Genomic DNA, 12,311 nt, shown 5'->3' on the forward strand with positions numbered 1-12,311 from the left:
CTTACGCATTCCCCGTCATAGCTTGCCATTAGAATCGGAGTTGCACGTCCGTCAATGTGTGTGGCTGAGTGGTTAGCATGGTTCTTCATATGGCTGATCCTGAACTTTGTGGTGTGGACTTTGTTGATGGGCGTTTGTAGTGAAGTCGGATTCGCTTGCTGCAAGGAAGTGATGACGGTGACTGTAATGTGCAAACTCGACGATGTTTCTTCGTAACCCTGTGTGCAATCTATTTGTTGTGTGCCTGATTAGCGGGGTGTGATGGTTTTCACCCGATTTCTTGCCAATTAACCAAGCAACCATCTTATTCTAAAATGATGAAAATGATAAATCGGCTTCCTTGTTTCAAAAATATTTTGTTCCATTTGTTTTGTAGTTTCGCTCTCGCTCCAAAAATGAAAACATCGCCTTCCCACATTGACATACTAGAAAAAGAATGATGCTTCAGTTTTAGGTTCTATAGAACCAATTCTTCCATGATAATGTGATATCATTAGCAAGTTCGTGCATTTTAAAAAATCTCATGAATTTTAAAAAAAATCGTAATTAAAAAAAATTCTTGTGTATTTAGAAAACGATCATTACTTACAAAAAGTTCATGATTTTGTAAAGATTTATTTTAGAAACTAGTCACAAACTAAAAGCAATCATATAATTTAAAAAACTTATATAATTTTAAATAATGTTCATCTATTTAAAAATGTGCATATTTCGTTCACATTTTTTTGAAAAATATTCAATTTAAGAAAATGTGCACACAGGTTTAGAAAAGATAAAAAAATTTCTGAATAAAACTGAATTTTTAAAAATATATACTACGTGATTTTACAGGGAAAAACAAAAGGACGGATGAAAGCCAGAAATACGAAAGAAATGAGATAAACCCGCACGGAAACCCGGAACGTTCCCGTAACGAACAACGTAGACACCGAACTGGGCCGCCCGACCACGCCCGCCTGTGCGATTCATCGACTATAAGACGCAATGAGCGTCGGATACGGCCACTCTCGCACCCTACCTCAACTGGAACTCTGGAAGGTTCTCTGATTCTCTCTATCAGATCAGAGAAGGGCAAAAAAAAAAAAAAACTTAACCGGAAGCGCCGTATCCCTCTCGTCGGCAGCGGCGCGGCGGCGAGACGAGCCGAGGGCGCCAGGCGGAGCCATTGGACCCGGCTTCATCCACCGGAGGTGAGCACGATTAGAATCCCACTAATTTGCTCCCTTCACTTGACTCCTGCCAGAACCCACGAAACCCTAGGGTTTTGGGGGAGCTTTGCCGGCCTGTTTCGGTTCTGGTCTCGGCGAACGGCTTCGCTATTAAGGTCGTTTTTTCAGCCTTTCTTGTTAGTATTTCGCAATGCCCACAGAGGATTTTGGTTTGATTGGTGGGAAGAATGGCCGACCTGGAACTGCCCCCCATCTATGTTGGGTGGAAATCCACGATTCTGGGTCGATTTACCTTTTCTTGATGTGTGATCTGTTTGGGAGTTTGCGACTGCAGGTTTAGCAGCCTAGGTGTGATGGCTTTGGTGCATTGTATCTGTGATTCTGGGGACGTTGTCGCAATACTAGATGTGTTTTTATCCCGGCAGGATTAAAGAACAAACGCCGTTTGGTTCCCATATTATGAGGGCATGTACAGTTTAAGGTGCTTAGACGCGAGTGCTTAAAGGGAGAGAACATACATCATCAAGCATCTGTGCAAAGTTTATCTACTCTAATGCAAACTCCTCTTTGTTCGTACTTAGATTATTTAGCATATATAAATTCGTCCTAATTAAATACATGAGTACTTACCTCTTAAGCATTGGTTCTGACCAGGCACTCATGCTTCAAAATAACCACCAGCGCCATCCTAAGTGGCACGAAAACATTGGTTTATAATTTAACAAGAACCTCTCCAATCACTTGTGCTGTACATGCTCTTAGGTGCATCCTTATGTTTATTTAATTAGACATGGTACAAATTATGAAGTTACTATGTGGATTCCTCTACCCTGATAGTATGTACTATGATCCAAAATAAGGCTTCCTAAACCAAAATACCTTGCCAAAGGAGAACAGATTATCACTTTAAACCAAAACACCCTGCATTAGCAGTATTGTTAAATGCTTTTGATGGTGAGAGATTTACAGGGATACCACCCAATGCTTGACAGAGGTCATGTGAGAGTTGTTGCCCATTCAGAGCCTTCTGGATATTAGTTACAGGTGGGTGTGTATTGGGGGCTATTTGTTTTGTCTTTTGTTAGTTGGCACAGGGGATTCAAGCAAGGACTGGGTTGAGTTTGGGATATGTGATAGCCCTCTACAGTCCATGTATATGTTGCCACTACTAGTATTGGCCCTATTTGGTTCAGCTTTTATCGACGGATTCGGCTGCCGCGCAGCAGAATCTAAACCAAAGGGCGAACCCAGCAGAATCCGATTCCAGAAATCTGCTGCCAAAATCTGAACCAAAAGCGGAAGCAGCCCAGGATGTGCTTTCCAAAATCTGATTCCGCTGCGGGTCAAAATCTGAAAAAGCTGTATCAGCTGGTTCGCCAAATGACCTACATCCTTTTCACATCAGATTTTTCACAGCTGTTTTTCCACAGCAGATTTTTCACAGCTGCTTTTAGAAATCCACAGCCGAACCAAACAGGGCCAATATACTAGGTCTTGTGTCTGTCATTGTCATATCCATGAACTTTTCTGAGAGATACCTGTAACTTTATTCAAACACCACAACCATATCAATGAACTTGAATTGTGTTCAAAAGGAGTTGGCTGAAAGAGTGTTTCTGGACACATTTCTTAATTGTAGCCACTAGTTCTATGAGAGATACTACATAAATGTATGTACTCCCTCTGTAAAGAAATATAAAAGCATTCTAAATGCTCTTATATTTCTTTACAGAGGGAGTAATAGGTAAGGTACAATGAAATGATTATTCTCAGTCAAATCCTAAAACTAAGTTCTTTAATTTAGGAATTGCTTGCACTACTAGCAATTTTGAGATCCCTATAGAGGGACTGATGAACAGCTGAATACATATAGACATCTATTTACACACCATAAAGTACATTAGGCAATCATATTTTTTTTGAAACAAGGCAAAAGACTTGCCATTTCATTGATTAAGGGAGAAAGTTTTAGACAGAAACCGCAAAGCGGTGAATAAAAGGACTACTCTCGCGGCATTACAACACCCAAATGCTTCGCTCCAGCCAAAGCCCAAAGCGATACCTCCTGCTTGATTTTGCTGATGATGGTCATGGAAGGGGCCGCTGAGTTGCGGAAGACTCTAGCATTGCGCTCCGACCAAACCTCCCAAGAGATGAGCATCATGAGGGAGGCGAGCGCCTTGGGCGAGCTGAGACGGATCTGCAGGTTAGCGTTCCACCATTCTCGGACCGAAGCCCTTGTCACCCAGGTAGACGTGGTGATGTGATGCATGCCGAGCCATGGGAGGACGTCATTCCAAATGCGCATGGTGTAGCGGCACTGGAAAAGCAGATGAGCCGCGGTTTCTTGGGTTTGCTTGCAAAGAGGGCGCCCACAACCACGGCGGCTCAAGCGGTCCGAAGTCCAAATCCTATCTTGAAGAACGAGCCAAGCAAAAAACTTGCACCGAGGGGGCGCCCACACCGTCCACACCGAATGGACAAGGTCCGAGGTGGTGAGGCCTTCAAATTGAGCCTTGTAAGCCGAGGATGCAGAATATCTCCCATCTTTGGTGAACTTCCAAATAATTGAGTCTTCAACGTCGTCATCGAGGGCCACTGTTGCTAGTTTGTCCCAAAGGTTAGCAAACTGTTGGATGTGTTCAAGGGAGAGGCCATTGGAGCTGTCAATATTCGCAATCCATTGATTGCTGGCCATAGCTTGCTGAACCGAGGAGTTTTTCTTGCGAGAGAGGTTGTAGAGACCGGAAGCTATGTCACAGGGGCACAATCCTCCTAGCCAAGATGAGTTCCAGAACCTCGCTGTCCTTCCATTTCCAACAGTGACTGTAGTGGCCGCCGCAAAGAAATGACGGTCGTCATCCGTGCATGGCAGCCCCATGCCAATCCATGGCTTGCTCTTATCTTTCCACTCAAACCATAACCACCGAAGTCTCAGGGCCCTAGCAAATTTGTTCAGATTAAGTACTCCCAAGCCGCCCTTGTTCTTTGGTTTGCAAGCGAGGTCCCAGTTTACCTTGCATTTCCCTCCAGAAACCTTGTCCGTGCCCGCCCAAAGATATGCACGGCGGATGCTATCAATTTTCTGAAGGACCTCCACCGGTATGTCAAGAGGAGTGAGATGATATATTGCGATGGCCGTTAGGACAGCCTTGACAAGAACCGTTCGGCCTGCAGCAGCCACATGTCTCCCTTGCCAAGAAGGGAGCTTGCCCGCGATCTTATCTTCAAGATGCTGGAAATGGATTCTCTCGAGACGCTTAACAGACAGAGGAAGGCCAAGATAACGCATCGGAAATGACGAACGGACTGCCGGAAAAGCATGAAGAATGTCGTCCAGATTTACACCATCACATCGAATAGGGGCAACAAGACTTTTAGCACAGTTGGTGACAAGACCGGTCACCTCTTCAAATGAAACCAGAGTGGCAGCCAAGAATTGTATATCCTCCTTAATTGGTTTGACAAAGATGGCAGCATCATCAGCGTAAAGCGAAGCTCGAACGGTTGGGGTTGTACCATACAGGGGATGAAGATGCCCTTGGGCAGTGGCCTTGCTAAGGAGATGATGGAGTGGATCAATGGCGAGGACGAAAAGAAGGGGAGACAGCGGGTCACCCTGCCGAAGGCCGCATCCATGCTTCAGAGGGTCTCCCAACACCCCGTTGATCAACACTCTCGAGGTGGACGTGGACAACAAAGCAGCAACCCAATCCCGAAATCTGACCGGGAAGCGAAGATGTTGGAGAAGATCCATGAGAAAGTCCCAACGCACAGAGTCAAATGCCTTCTTGATATCAAGCTTGAATAGGAGAGTCGGGCTGTTTTTTCGATGCAATTTTCTCGCCAAATTTCTGACATACATGAAGTTGTCGTGGATGCTTCTCTTTTTTATGAAAGCGCTCTGGGCATTTGAGACAAGGCCGTGCATATGTGGAGTCATCCGGGTAGCCATCATCTTGGCAATTATCTTCGCTATAGCATGGATGAGGCTAATGGGGCGAAAGTCAGTGATTGATTCCGCCCCATCCTTCTTTGGAACGAGAGCAATGTTTGCAGAGTTGAGCCAGTGCAAATTTTCAGAGCGTAGGTTGGAGAAGTGGTTGACCACGAGCATGATATCACCTTTTATGATTTCCCAACATCCCTTGAAAAAGGCCCCCGAGAAGCCATCGGGTCCAGGTGCTTTGTCGCTGGGAAGATCAAAGATTGCCTTTTTCACCTCCTCCTCCGTGAAGGCCGCGCCAAGGTCCGCGAGGTCGCACTCAGGGGCCGGGATGTTGGCCCAGTTGAAATCGGTGTGACGCGGCTGACCGCGTTTTGTGACCTTCGCGAAATGCTCTTGAATGATGGACTTCTTATGGTCATGGGCAGTAACCCATCCACTGTTGTGCTTGAGGCGGTGGATGAAGTTCTTCCTTCTTCTATGATTGACCCGAAGGTGGAAAAAACGAGTGTTGGCGTCTCCATCTTTGAGGTTGGTAATTCGCGAGCTTTGTCGCTTCCGCGCACGCTCCATAATGGTCAGGGCCACCACCTTCCGTTTGAGGCGTTTCCGTAAATCTCGCTCGTCAGAGCTAAGGGGCCGGAGTTCTTGAGCCACATCCAGACGAAGGATGACTTCCAGAGCCATGTGGATTTGCACCTTAGAATGCGCAAAGATCGTCTTGCTCCATCTCCTCAATTTTTGACTAGTTTCTTTTAGCTTGTGAAAAAGGATGTGGTAAGGATCAGTGTGGTTACTATCCTTATTCCAAGCTTCCTGGACAACCTCCTTGAACCCAGGCATTTTGATCCAAAAGTTTTCAAAGCGGAAGGACTTTGATCTCTTCGGGCCGTTGTCATTTGCGAGGAGGGGGCAGTGATCGGACAATGAAGACGAGAGCGCGTGTAGAAGGTGAGTGCCAAAATCGAGGTCCCAATCTTCATTACAGAAGAAAGAGTCGAGCTTGCTTAAGGTGGGGTCACTCCGTTCATTACTCCAAGTGTATTTTCTGTTTTGTAAATGAATCTCTTTGAGCTCACAAGTGTTCAGTGCATTGCGGAAGCGGACAAGTCTGCTCCGGTCGACGTTTGCTCTATTCTTGTCTCTGGCACGGTATATCTGATTAAAGTCACCAGAGACAAGCCACTTTGAGCCATGGGGAGGTTTTTCGCCGACCAACTCCTGGAAGAAAGCATCCTTCAGGTTGCTTCTTGTTGGTCCATAGACCGTTGTTAGCTTAAAGATTGTATTGGATTCTTTGATCGTGACGTTGCAGGAGAGGAAGAAGACTCCGATGGAAACATCCTTCACGTCCACAACATCGTTATCCCAAAGAAGCAAGATGCCACCCCGTGTACCATTAGCAGGGCGCTGGGCAAAATTCTTTAATCTTTGACCTCCCAGGTATGAAGCGATGAAAGGGTCGACAAGCTCTATCTTGGTCTCCTGCAGACAGACCAAATGACATGGAGTAGCTAGGATTGTTTCTCGGATTGTTGATCGACGGCCAGGACAATTTAGGCCTTGGACATTCCAGCTTAGAATACTAAGATTTTGATTTATCATGGGAAACTTGGGATACATCAGAAGTGAAGCAGCAGTTGGCCACAACAAAGCAATCATCAGCCTGGCACTCAACATTCAGCTCACACATACTGAGACGAGACAGGCACTCAACATTCAGCTCACACATACTGAGACGAGACAAACTAATCGGCACAAAAGCCTCGCCAAGGCAGCAGATAGCAGACGTCGACGTCGACGATTGCAAACAGGTGTACACACACATAAGAAGAGGGGTTGACACTATCATGGAAACTAGAGCACTTCTTCTACAGGGGCTGCAAACGCTCCAATCACTCCGCCGAGCCGGACGCGTCCCCCATCACCGCCTGCAGCTCCGGACCCGCCTCACCACCATGAGCCACCAGGGCATCCTCGACGGCTTGCGCCAAGTCACAGTCGAGGTTGAACAACGCCCGGAGAGCCGCCACTGTGATGTCAGGGAGCTGCCCTTGGAACATGGCCACAAATTTGTCAATGGCTTCCTCTGTGACTTGTTGGCCTTCATCCACGACGCCCATGCGCTGGCATAGCAGCTTCTCCGCCATCTTCGCAATCGGCATCTTTCTCCCCTTTGCTTGGAGACGAGGGCTGGAGCGAGCAAGGTTGAAGCCTACGACTCCAGCCAGCGTCTTCCTTCTCCTTGTCGGTGGTCTTGGCCTTGGGGAGGGCGAGCTTGGTGCAGCGAGCAGGGGTGGCTGGCAGGCGACAAACAGGGGAGAGCACGGCGGTGTCCCCGCATTGCCAGCAACCGGGCTGACAGCCGGGACAAAGATCGGGGTGACCGGCTCAGCCTCAGCTTCGGAGGAAGGAGATGGAGCAGCAGCTCCACTGTCTTGCACTGCAGGAGAGGACGGGATGATCTCGATGATGTCCAGGGTCGTGGTACGGGGAGGTGTTGGCGTCGCCAGAGCAGGGCACACAGCTGCCTGTCGTTGCTTGGCGCCAAAACAGGGAGCGATCCACCGCAGCCAAGAGTCCTGGCCTGGCACAGAGGTGAGCTGAATCACATCACAGGAGGTCGAGCATGGCGAGGAAGGGGGCGAGCGGCCACGGGTGTCTTCGTTGACCGGGCTAGCAGCCCCCCCCCCCCCAGAGCGCCCAGGGCGTGTCGGGCAGTCCGCAGGGCGGCGACGGCCGCGTCTACCAGAGGCTGGGATGACGGCGCCGTCCGAGAGGCGCTGGACCAGCTTGTTGTCGATGGAGCGCGCGTCGGGGGCCTCGTGACGGTGACGTCGCCCGTCACGGCTACGGTCGTCCCGGCGGTCCTCTCTGCTGTCTCGGCGCCCATCGTCATCGCGACGCTCAGGGGCGCGAGACCTGCTCCGGAAGAAGCGCTCTCGCCAGGAGGAAGGGCGCTCGTCGCGCCCATGGCGGCCACGGTCACGGTCGTCGTCTCTTCTGTCGCGGTCGTGGTCGCGATCCCTGTCGTGGTCGCGGTCGTGGCTGTCGTGGCGTCTCCCAGCTATCTCCATTCTGTCCCGCATCCTGGATTCACCATCGATGACCCCATAGCGAAAGGTGAACGGATGCGAGGAACGAGGCCGGCGGGGGATGTTGCCATTGGCGTCGGGGGTGAAATCCTCAACCAGGTTGAGGTGAACCAGGACGCGCCGCTTGAGCCCACGCCGGCCAACAGCAGCGCTTGGGCCGTTGCTGTAGCCCGCCGGCTGGTTGTTAGTGACCGTCAGCCGGAGAACCTTGGGGATGGCGGAGGGGTTGGCAGACCATGCCCAGAGGTCGAGGGAGGAGGAGTCATCTCTCTTGACTGTGGCGATGTCGAAGTAGTGCAGGAAAGTGTCGGGGCCGAGCACTTGCGTTGCCACCTCGTCGCACCATGCGTTGAGCGGCAGATTTTCAATGCACAGGTGAACATGGTAGTACGCCTCCACCAGATCAGCGTGTGCCTCCGGCCTCCATTTGGCGGTGTGGAAGTCCAGCCCGCCGTGACTGAAGCGGCCCGGCGAGGCGGTGACTAGGTCGCGGTGGTGCTGGTGGGAGAAGAGGACGAAGAAATCCTCTGGATAGTGCGGCACCACCTTGATGAAGTTGCGGTTGATGACGAATTTGGTGGCGATGGCGTTCCTGACCTCCTCGGCGTTGATGCGTGGTCGACTCCCTCCAAGCCACACCAGCGCACCCAGGGTGGAGAGGTTGACGGCGCTGTCTTCCATGGCCTGGGTGGAGGTGATGACCACATGCCCCTCCTCAGGGCGCAACGATGGGTCTCCAACGAGCGGCATCGCGGTGGGCGGCGAGGCTTGGGTCGGTGAAGACTCTGGCGACCGAGGCGGAGCGGCACAGGTCGGTGGAGACCTCGGCGATGCGGTCGACGCAGCTGGTGAGAGCGAGGGCGAGGGGACGGGCGAGGCGTTGCAGTCACGGGCGCGGTGGCCACACTGCTTGCACGTCCGGCACCTAAAAGGATTTCGGCAGTCGATTTTGCAGTGGCCGGCCTTGAGGCATCGATGGCAGGTGCGGAAGCGGTGGTGGACGAAACTTCTTCCCGTTGGAGGGGAATAAGAAGCAGAGACCCTCCTCTGCTTTGAATGCCGGTAGCTGGGCAGCGCACGCCACCAGTACGGCGCCTTGACGGGTTGCCAACCATCCTCGGAGTAGACGCCGGGAGACGCGGCAGGCTCGGGGCTCGAGCGACGCGACGTCCGCGCCGGACGCCGGCAGATCTTGAAGGCGCCTGCAGGAGCAGTCTTGAGGCATGGCCTGTGCGCGCCTTGAATGGGGAGGGGAGGAGTTGAATCCAGCACGACAGCATTCAAGGCAAAGCAAACCGAGCGCTGCAGAACCTCGCCTCCCTCCGCATCGGAGGTCGCCAGCTGGGAGTCAGCGACGTAGGAGGAATCAGAGGAAGCGGGTCGCCGTGGCGGCGAACCCAGATCTGATAAGCACGGTGCCAGCAGCGGCGGACACGGGTCGGCAGGAGTGCCTCGACGCACGAGAGGCCACGGAAAGCCCGGCGGGAGGAGCGGGGACGACGGGGGGCTGGCCTGCGGGCTGATCTGGAGCGGGGCAGCAGCGGCGGCGGTGGCTGTGGCCGCCGGAGTAGCGCGTCGCAGGAGCGTGGGCGTGGGTGCGGGCAACATTTTTTCCGATGAAGAGGGAATTAGGCAATCATATTTGTTGATTAAAAAAATGCATGTATAGAAGCTTTTGTCTGTTTTATGTGCAAGCTGCGGGGGCGCCTATATGTGTGTGTCTGTCTACTAGCACTATATACGACTTCTTATGGTTTGCCTGTTAAAGCTGACTAGGGCTATATGCGACTTTTCATGGCTTGCCTGTCAAATTAGAGGGGGAACTGAACCCAGTTAGTTCTCAGCACATTTGTGAAGGCTTTAATTTTCAACAGCATGGTAGGCTTATTTTATGTTCTGTGTGGTTGTAGCTTGCCTGCATGTAAACTTGTCATGGCTAACAGTATGTAATTTAAAGCAGATGGAAGCAAATCAGCCACAAGGATTTGGAGTTGAACAGAAGTCAGGACCAGAGCAAACTGATGAGATGCTAGGATCACAGGTTAACCAAAAGTTCACGGAAATGTCCCTAGACGACGCTGCTGTGGAAGCTGGCATTTTTCAAGAAAAGCAAGATGATCCAGAGGCAAGATTGGAGGTTCATCAGAAGTTTGCTGAAATGTGCCTAGACACTGCTATGGGAACTGATATTAACCAAGAAAAGCAATCTGATCAAGAGGCAAGATCGGAGGCTGATCAAAAACCTGCAGAAACTATCAGGCAGTGCACAGTTGTGGAATCCAATGTTAAGCCAGAAGAGCAGCAGGCTGCTGCTAATCCAGGTGTCATTTACCGCTGCAAAAAGTGTCGGAGGATGGTAGCAACACAAGAGTACGTCGTCACGCACGAGGTAGGCCTAGGAGAGGCAGGCTTCTTAAAGCGCAGAAACGATGCGGATGAGAAGAAGCCTGAATGCAGTGCCTGCATCTTCGTGGAGCCCATGAAGTGGATGCAGGCTGGTGAGTTCCTCAACCTTACCTTTGTTTGTTTCTTACCTCCTTTCTCGGTCCAGCGTATCTTTTTGATGCAAAAACCTGATGTGTTGGTCTATCCCGTGACGTTTGCAGTGGAAGAGGGGTACGTTTCGAACAAGCTGTGGTGCATGGGATGCAAGACCCGGCTGGGATCGTTCGACTGGGCAGGCATGCAGTGCTGCTGCGGAGCGTGGGTGATCCCGGCTTTCCAGCTGCTCAAGAGCAGGATCGACGAGTCTCACATGTGATTTTACTCGGCCAAGTGGCCTTGCCATTGCTGGGCGAGTTAGTGGTTAGCGGTGATACTGCAGCAGCATATGTAGGAACTAGGAACTGATACTGTCAGATTTGTTTCTCTGTATAAAGTGCGCTTATCTTGTCCACCACATCAGCTTTGCCCAGCGTCTGTTTTGATTAACGGCTCTTAACCAGTACTTACTTCCTTCGTCTCAAAAAAGAAGACCTATAAATTTATAAATTTTCTCTTAAGTCAAATGGTGTAATGTTTGACCAATTTTGTCGAAAATTGACCAATTTTGTCGAAAATTTATCAACAACTATGGTACTACCAACCTAGTATCATGAAATAAACAACTTATTGCCGAATTAGAGCCTCTAGCAGGGCACCAAACATGGCCCACGTATAGTTTTCTCGGTCGAGGCGCCAAATATTTCACCCGGAGCCCCTCAAACAAGTGTACCGAAAAAGGTTTTCCCGTTTTGTATTCCAAAGCAAACCATCATTATACACATCGCAATGCTGGGGCGAGCAACACATCAAGCCCAAAAGAAAACGAAGAAGAAACAAATGCCAACAACGGCAACTCGACAAAGCGCGGAAGAACTGGGACCTCTGCGCCCTCCGGAAACACACCATCATAGCTCGGAGCTTCGATCAACCGCGTACTAAGCAGCACCTCCAAGAAGGAATGTGACGCTGACGACGCTGCTGCCTTGGACGAGTCCTAGGGTTTCCCCCAATACGCGGAGGGAGGTGGGGGATGGTTACTACCGACACCCTCCAAGAAGGAATAGTGCCACCCGCCGGTGTCACCGCATCAGAGCCGGACGAACCGGCAAGGATTTCTCCCACACACCAAACCCCACCGTCCAACCGGAGCCGACCAGCCAAACCACCGCCCAACACCATGCGCAGTCACGGTTGCGCCGACGCCCATGCCGTCTTACTGCGAACACCAACACGAGGCCAAGAAGACCGGAGAAGAGCCGAGCGACGGGAGCAGCAGCACCAAGGCCGAGCGGGAGGGAACCACCTCCACTGCCATCGTGCCAGAGGCCCGCGCCTCCGGCACCGTCGCGATAGCCGTCCGGACACAACAGCGGGGCATACCAGGCCACCCCTGGCATGGCCAGGCCCGAAACGGGCCCGCTAAGCCCCGCCGGCCACACTGCAGCAGGCTGGCGTCGACGCTGCCAACACCCTCCGTTCATCGCCGCTCCCCCGCCTCCCGGGAGTCACGCCGTAGACCCGCCCCACCCCGCCGCTGGCCCGCCCAGGCCCAAATGGGGCCCGAAGGGCCCAGATCTGGGTCGAGCGCCGCCGCCTGGCCGCGCCGCTGCGCCACCC

At 51.4% G+C, this 12,311-nt stretch overlaps 1 protein-coding gene across 2 annotated transcripts; it reads left to right on the plus strand.

Annotated features, from left to right (window-relative positions):
- The first annotated feature begins 1,031 nt into the window (after positions 1-1,031).
- Positions 1,032-11,114, plus strand: LOC119355712 (probable inactive dual specificity protein phosphatase-like At4g18593). 2 transcript variants are annotated; one of them, XM_037622568.1, is made up of 3 exons: positions 1,032-1,190; positions 10,171-10,708; positions 10,817-11,114. In XM_037622568.1, exons 2-3 carry the CDS (start codon positions 10,171-10,173, stop codon positions 10,969-10,971), a joined length of 693 nt encoding a protein of 230 aa, XP_037478465.1. In that variant the 5' UTR covers positions 1,032-1,190; the 3' UTR covers positions 10,972-11,114. The 2 variants fall into 2 exon arrangements, with proteins under 2 accessions (XP_037478465.1, XP_037478466.1); XM_037622569.1 differs by having other exon boundaries at positions 1,037-1,190; positions 10,168-10,708.
- The last annotated feature ends 1,197 nt before the right edge of the window (positions 11,115-12,311 follow it).

The sequence above is a fragment of the Triticum dicoccoides genome, chromosome 2A (assembly GCF_002162155.2).
Source record: "Triticum dicoccoides isolate Atlit2015 ecotype Zavitan chromosome 2A, WEW_v2.0, whole genome shotgun sequence".
In the NCBI taxonomy this organism is placed as follows: domain Eukaryota; kingdom Viridiplantae; phylum Streptophyta; class Magnoliopsida; order Poales; family Poaceae; genus Triticum; species Triticum dicoccoides.